At 38.9% G+C, this 7,500-nt stretch overlaps 1 protein-coding gene across 1 annotated transcript in view; it reads right to left on the reverse strand.

Annotated features, from left to right (window-relative positions):
• Positions 1–4,554: 4,554 nt before the first annotated feature.
• LOC138049993 (DET1 homolog) overlaps positions 4,555–7,500 on the reverse strand; it is a 4,395-nt gene continuing 1,449 nt past the window's right edge. The window contains exons 1-2 of the mRNA XM_068896481.1: positions 7,399–7,500; positions 4,555–5,403 (exon numbers count right to left, since the gene is read on the reverse strand). The exon at positions 7,399–7,500 is cut by the window's right edge and continues 1,449 nt beyond it. Coding sequence (XP_068752582.1) covers positions 5,199–5,403; positions 7,399–7,500 — 307 coding nt within the window. The 3' untranslated portion in view covers positions 4,555–5,198. The remainder of the gene's footprint in view (positions 5,404–7,398) is intronic.

Below are 7,500 nucleotides of genomic sequence, written 5' to 3' on the forward strand. Positions count from 1 at the left end.
TGTATATCCAAAAAATTAAGATCGATTTTGAGACGACAAGAAGGCTTTATAATGACAGCGTTGGGAGAAAATCTAGCGGCGCTTGCTTGATATTTATTCATGCCACAACCGCGAACGTCACGCCAGGCGAGTCAAGGCCGCATGACAATCCCGCATTTCATCAGAAAGGAAAAAGAAATCGTTGTTCTCAAATGCCTCGCCTGTAACTGAACCAATTGTTCACTTGTTCTTCGGAAATTATTGCCAGTCGGGTGTTACGTCCTGTTGGAAATCAACGACGGGTTTTTCTTTGATCGAGCTCTGTCACTGAGCCCTTGTAAACAAATTCAAAGGTCAACAGGGTCACATGTCCTTTTTGGCGGGGAATATTGCGAATCGCACTGGTGACACCGTTTTCGTAAAAAAGGCAGATCCAGCATCCAAATGTAGTACAATTTAAGGGAATCTGCTTCGCTCCAACCGCCATTATGTTGGAATATTTCGGGTTAAGTGTTAAATGTCAGGTCTTAGTTTTCCGGATAACCCACTACAAATCCAGAAAACTAAGACCCGGAAACCTAAGACCTAAGACCCGGAAACCTAAGACCCGGAAACCTAAGACCCGGAAAACTAAGACCCCTTTCATTTTAGTTCTCGAAGCAATCCCTGGGCCGTTTAAAAAGGCGCAAAAATATAATAAACAAATGCGAAGGAAATCGGGAATAAATCACGGGCAAAGCAGCAAATGAGCCATAGAAAAGAACGGCACCAAAAAACCCTGTATTCCTGAAAGAAATATTGTGCATATCCAAAAAATTACGTTCGATTTTGAGACGACAAGAAGGCTTTATAATGACAGCGTTGGGAGAAAAATCTAGCGGCGCTTGATAATAATTCACGCCGCAACCGCGAATGTCACGCCAGGCGAGTCAAGGCCGCATGATAATCCCGCATTTCATCAGAAAGGGGAAAAATAAATCGTTGTTCTAAAATGCCTCGTCTGTAACTGAACCAATTGTTTATTTGTTTTTCGGAAATTATTGGCAGTCGGGTGTTACGCCCTGTTGGAAATCAACGACGGGTTTTTCTTTGATCAACCTCTGTCACGAGCCCATGTAAACAAATTCAAAGGTCAACAGAATGGGACTGAGAGGGGTGGGAAGCAGGAAGCTCTCACCTGGGGTCTGTGTATTGAATTAGAAGGTAACAAAGGTAATAATGTAAAGCGTATTTGATTGAACGATCAAAGCCTTATTCGGTTCTATGATAAAGTCGAACCTAGCATAAACAAATTTTGCTGAGGTTATTCAAAAATTGAAAACATTATCTATAAAATCATGGGTGTCAGTTAGGCCTTGTCCCGAAGGAATGGTACACGGTATACAGATCTCTGTAAGAATCACATGGCAATGTTATGGCGGGTTTTAAAACATTGAGAACCCTTAATTTCCGAAGAACAGATGAACAATTGGTTCAGTTACAGGCGAGGCATTTGAGAACAACGATTTCTTTTTCCTTTCTGATGAAATGCGGGATTGTCATGCGGCCTTGACTCGCCTGGCGTGACATTCGCGGTTGTGGCATGAATAATTATCAAGCAAGCGCCGCTAGATTTTCTCCCAACGCTGTCATTATAAAGCCTTCTTGTCGTCTCAAAATCGATCTTAATTTTTTGGATATACATAACATTTCTTTCAGGAATACAGGGTTTTTTGGTGCCGTTCTTTTCTATGGCTCAATTGCTGCTTTGCGCGTGATTTATTCCCGATTTCCTTCGCATTTATTTATTATATTTTTGCGCCTTTTTAAACGGCTCAGGGATTGCTTTGAGAACTAAAATGAAAGGGGTCTTAGTTTTCCGGGTCTTAGTTTTCCGGGTCTTAGGTCTTAGTTTTCCGGGTCTTAGGTCTTAGGTCTTAGGTCTTAGGTCTTAGGTCTTAGTTTTCCGGACACCCAACCTATAGCTAATCTGAAACCTCTGACATAGTAAACTGCGTTGCAATTTATTATGAAAGGGAAGCTTTGGAAGCAGTTTTCTCCTGCGTAAGGAAAGAATTCGGGCAGTTATTGAAGAAGGAAAAATGCTAAAGAGAATCCGGGAAAACGTCACGTTAGTTTGTCAATTGTACCAAGCCAAAAACTATGGAAAAGATATATTGATGACATTTTCTCCCTTTTTGGGACAGCAATAAAGCAGCGGTGGACCATTTTATTAAACAAACTAATAAATTCTACCCTACCATCAAATTCACGGCTGAAATATCAGAGAATGAAGAGGGTCATGAAAGGAGGGGGTGGCAATCCCAATTACCAGTCCAAATTTGGACAAAATCCCAGTCCCAGTGAAAAGTTTCCAAGTTTGATAGAAATCGCAGTCCCTGCTACTAAAATCCTAACCGGAGTTATGATAGGGAAAATATAATTTTAGAGCATCTGTATGTTGTATGAAACACTTAATGATAGTCTAAAAAAAACATGAAAACACGAGGTATAATTTGTATCTGCATGGGATTGCTTACCGAAGTGTCCGCGGAAAAAGTATACAAAAATTTGGTTCTATCGACGGAGTTGATAATGTAAATTGGCCACCGTACAGAGATTCTAAAAGCTCACGTTTCGAAGCGTGAGCCCTTCGTCAGAACGAATCCTAGTTCCAGTTTCTTTAGAAACTACCCCCTTCATTCATCCGTTGAAAAAGGCCTGCTTTCACCTGGCACATGAAAAAGCATTCTTAAGGGCCCACTGACGTATTTTTTGGGGTGCGTTGCTAAGGATGTAATGCTAAGTAGTAATTTGAGAGAATTTTGGCATTATTTTAAAGACATAAACGATACTCAAATACCCATAACTTTTTCAAAAAAGATGATTTGAAAAAATCAATGAATAGCTATATTCAGTATTTGGGGTGAAACGTGCCACTTAAAAAAAATTAATTCACTTTAAAGACGTTGGAAATTTAGCGTTTTGTCAAAACCGGAAGTCAGTTCGTTTACGCATGCGCAGTTGATCTGAGAACGAGCGAGAGGAAGGCCGAGGAAACACCTTCGATGCAAACAACAGTTCGTGTGGTGACTTTTGCTTGTGAGTGGGTTTTCTTGTCAGCTCATGACATAATTACATCAGTTACCGGAAGTAACATTTCACTTCCTTAGCAATGCGCAAAAAATCCGTCTGCAGGCCCTTAATGGTGCAGTCTGCCGATTCTCTACGTCACTTCCCAAGTCACTGTCATCATCATTATTACGAAGTTCGTCAATATAAGTATCCTCACCAATATCCTCCGAGTTTCCGCCCTCTTCTCTAGACCCACAACAATCGCTTGTTCAAGGACGTTTCAGTTCCTGTGCCTGACACATTTACCATGACACCTTGCCAATACCTCATCTGAGCTTCTTCTTTTCGAATGATTGCATTGGTTGCAGTGGGTTTAGGGAAGTCGATTCGTGCTAGACGAGCCGTATTAGAGGTATGTTGTAGATAGGAAGCTTTGAGGTTTAAAAACAAGTCTGTTGGCATCAGGAGGTCCTCACTCTTGCATAGCAGTGTCCCGGAACACAAGAAGACCGCATGAAATATTTGATATCAGAAATATTGAGCAGAACTAATACCTGATAACCTCTGAAAAGGCAAATCCAATTCTCAGCAAGGGCTCTTTATCTCCCATTTCCAGTAATAAAATCACAGTCCCAAGTGATCAAGCCCCACTTTCCCACCGAGAAATTAGGTCAAGCCCAGCTCCCATTTTACCCCTTCATGACCATCAACGAAATCACTTTCCTCGACAGTAGTTTAAAACTCATTATACGCCGACTGAAACCTTTCAATATACACACTGTAAGCTCATGCGGCCACCCCCCAGGCATAAAAAATGGCTTCTTAGGACTAACTCTTTATAAACAACATGATTTGAAGAGAGCCTTGAGGAGTTCAAACAATGCCTGAGAGTGCATGGCTATCCAAACACAACCATAGAAAAAGGCTAATGAGGGGCTTTTGCCTTTTGTCACTCATACCACCCAGCAGTTAAAAATCTTAAACATACATTGATGGAACAATGGAGCCTAAAAGCTCTGATAATATCATACAAAAGGGGTAAATCTCTTAAAGACACGCACGTCTGTGTAAAAACACAATTTTAAGGCTCTTATGCAGAACGCGAGACGACCGCAAAAAAACATACTGATGGAGTACGTGCAGGCATGTCATTAACTTTCTATCTAGAAATACAAGCACATAATGTTCACTCATTTCAATCCTCTGTAAGTGGCGTTTTTCAGTCTAACTCAACTTCTGAGCTGGAGCAAGGTGGTTTCAACCAGGTGGGATCGGAATGAAAATGCATGTTGCGACGGGATGGAATAACAAATAGAGGCAAGATGGGGGATTGAAAAAGCCTATTTTGGATCCTCACTGTTGTGTGACTATGATATATCAACTACCCTTATTTTTAGCACAAATGGTAACAAAAACAGTGAGTCCAGCACAAAGTGTTGGGAAAATTAATGTTAATTCAAACCATGCATGATGTAAAATATATCAGTGCCACCACATTAGAAACTCATTTGAAAAGGAGACTACCAAAAACTTAAAAACAATTTATTGTCCCTTGTTTCTGCAGAAGGGTCTACGGTGAGTAGAAAGGTATGTATGCATGTGTGACTGTAAATGCAAATACAGTCAAATCTTGAGTTCAATAAATTCCTTCAAGAAACAATATTGCACCTAAAATTTTTTCACAATACTTTGCAGTGTTTGGATATCTGGTGAACTCCTCTGATTGCCTCACTTCAAATACAAATGATGAAAACATAGCACAACTTAAAAATGAAACAAGAATTCCCTTCTAACTTGTGTTGTACAAGTTATTGGTTGAAATAATAATAATAATAATAATAATATTATTATTATTATTATTAATCATAGGAAACTGTAGCAAACACTGCTAAAGAGTGCGCAATACACGTTTGTGTAGAGCGGTGTATAGAATTAAATGACTAAATAAAAATACACAAGATTCCCTGCGACTCTGAGTTTCGTTCTACTCATCGTAAACATGTACATATAGCTAGCTAATGAGTCTGTTCTTTATTAAATCTGCCTGATGAGTGCATACGCACAAAACTCAGAGTCGCAGGGAATCTTGTGTATTTTCATTTAGTCATTTAATTCTAATAATAATAATAATAATTAGTGAAGAGCATGTATCTGATCATTTATGATCAAGTGTGCTCTAAACCACCAGAGAGATGCCTGATATGAAAGTTTACAACATATTCTGCATTGGTCTTCTGCACTGAGATAGCAAATGGGTAAAGAGGATGGAATGTGAAGGCCACAAGTCTCTTCCCAGTGGGTGGGATTGGGCGACCCAAGAATCCCGCATGGATTTTAAATTTAAGAAGCCCTGCATCTCTGGAGTAGAACCTGTAAAAGAAAGGAAAGACAAAGAGGTTCTTAGCCTAAACACAATGCAGATCTACAAATTATTATTATTCATGGTAATAAAGGTGTTATCTCCCAGTCCTGCATTTCAATTATCATTAGTATTATTTATTAATAATTGATGGCAAATAGCTACATATATTCATTAAGATTATGTAGCTTCTGGCGAAGGCTTTTATAAGATTTTGAAAATAGTTTGTCCCAATTTTATTGTTCCTTCTCGTCTAGTGGAAAAAAATTGTCTCTTCAAAAGGAGCAAAATACCCTGAGTTCCACAGCAATTTTTTTCCAAGGTGTAAGACAATGCTACTTGAATCTAAGACAACCTTCATTTCGAGTAGCATTATCTTGGATCTTGGAAAAAATATAAAAATATACCGGTAGTACCTTAGTACACAATAACATTTGAAAATTGAAGCTTGTTAAACCTCATTTGGAAGCAAACAATATAGCATTTGCAAGGAGCAGTAGAGTTCAATTCCAAACCACCATGTGAAGACAAATCCAACTGATGTCAGAGTAGGTTTTGTCACCAGAGCATTTGCACAGCACCCTACCTACCAAGTCATGCTTGCAGATTCTATTCCAGTTAGGGTTTAGGGTTTAGGGTTAGGGTAGACAATTTGACTGATTATTTTTCATTCGTTAAGGGCCCACAGATGGATTTTTTGCGCGTTGCTAAGGAAGTGAAATGTTACATGTACTTCCGGTAACTGACGTCATCATATCATGAGCTAACAAGAAAACCCACTCACAAGCAAAAGTCACCGCACAAACTGTTGTTTCCATCGAAGGTTTTTCCTCGCCCTTCCTCGTGTTCGTTCTCAGATCAACTGCACATGCGTAAATGAACTGACTTCCGGTTTGGGAAAAAAGCTAAATTTCCGGCGGTTTTAAATTGAATTAATTTTTTTTACATAAAACGTTATACCCCCAAATACAGAATATAGCTAAGCATTGATTTTTTTAAATCATCTTTTTTGAAAAAGTTATGGGTATTTCAGTATCGTTTATGTCTTTAAAAAGAACATTTTTCAAAATAAAAAGAAAACCATGCTTGGCTGGATGCAAAAACGAATACAAATTATCAAACCATCGATCAAATACCCAAATTGCGTAGCACAGAGACAAATTTAGAGTTTTCTTTTATTGGTCACATGAACATGGGCGTGGTATGATGACGTCATATTTAGGGTCATTGGCTTACAAAAGTTGGAAACTGACCAAAATAATGCCAAATTCTCTCAAATTACTTAACCATTACATCCTTAGAAACGCTCCCCCAAAAATATGTCAGTGGGCCCTTACGGCCACAAGGAAATTTCTACTTCAAGGAGTCAAAGAGGAATTGATATCTTAGTATATATGCATTAATTTAGTTCTTACTATTTATTGTTAGCGTAGTTTTAAAACAAAATATTGTATTAATAGGTCTTCAGTCAAGCGAAGACCCACCTTGTGAATAAACCATTATTATTATTGTTATTATTCACAAGGAAACTTCTGACTGCGACTGCCATAAAAAAGGCATAAAGTAAAAGTTTGTTTTATTCATTTAAGAAGGTTGAAGTTTTGGCAGCTATTCAGCTAATGTGGACCTGCTACATCTACCCACCCATACACTCACAAAGGACAGCCACAACACCAGAAACTTCATCCCTAATTCTTCTCAAATAATGTGTAGGTTCTTTAACATCCTACAGGAACTTCCACATATGAACATGGAAGATACATGTATTTGTGAGAGGAGACCCAAAGGTTATTGTCCTTACCCAAGAAGATTAGAAAGTCGAACCATTTGCAGATGTCGTTATAAAGGTACATTTAGCACTTTCTCCTCATTTATTTAAAGACCCTGAGTGTTGGTCCAGCTGGAGTTTTATCCCGCAAGCTCCTGCACAGTAGTGCAATGCTCACCTGACTGAGCCAACTGGTGGGTTTCAAATAAAACTTGCACACTGTTGTAATGTACCTTACCTAATTGGGTGATCTCCACAAGCCTTGGGCCTTTCCATTACTGATACCCATTTGTCATCATATTTAAAAAGTGACAAATCTAAATATGGACTGCTACTGTAT

This window comes from Montipora capricornis, chromosome 5 (assembly GCF_036669925.1).
Source record: "Montipora capricornis isolate CH-2021 chromosome 5, ASM3666992v2, whole genome shotgun sequence".
Lineage (NCBI taxonomy): Eukaryota > Metazoa > Cnidaria > Anthozoa > Scleractinia > Acroporidae > Montipora > Montipora capricornis.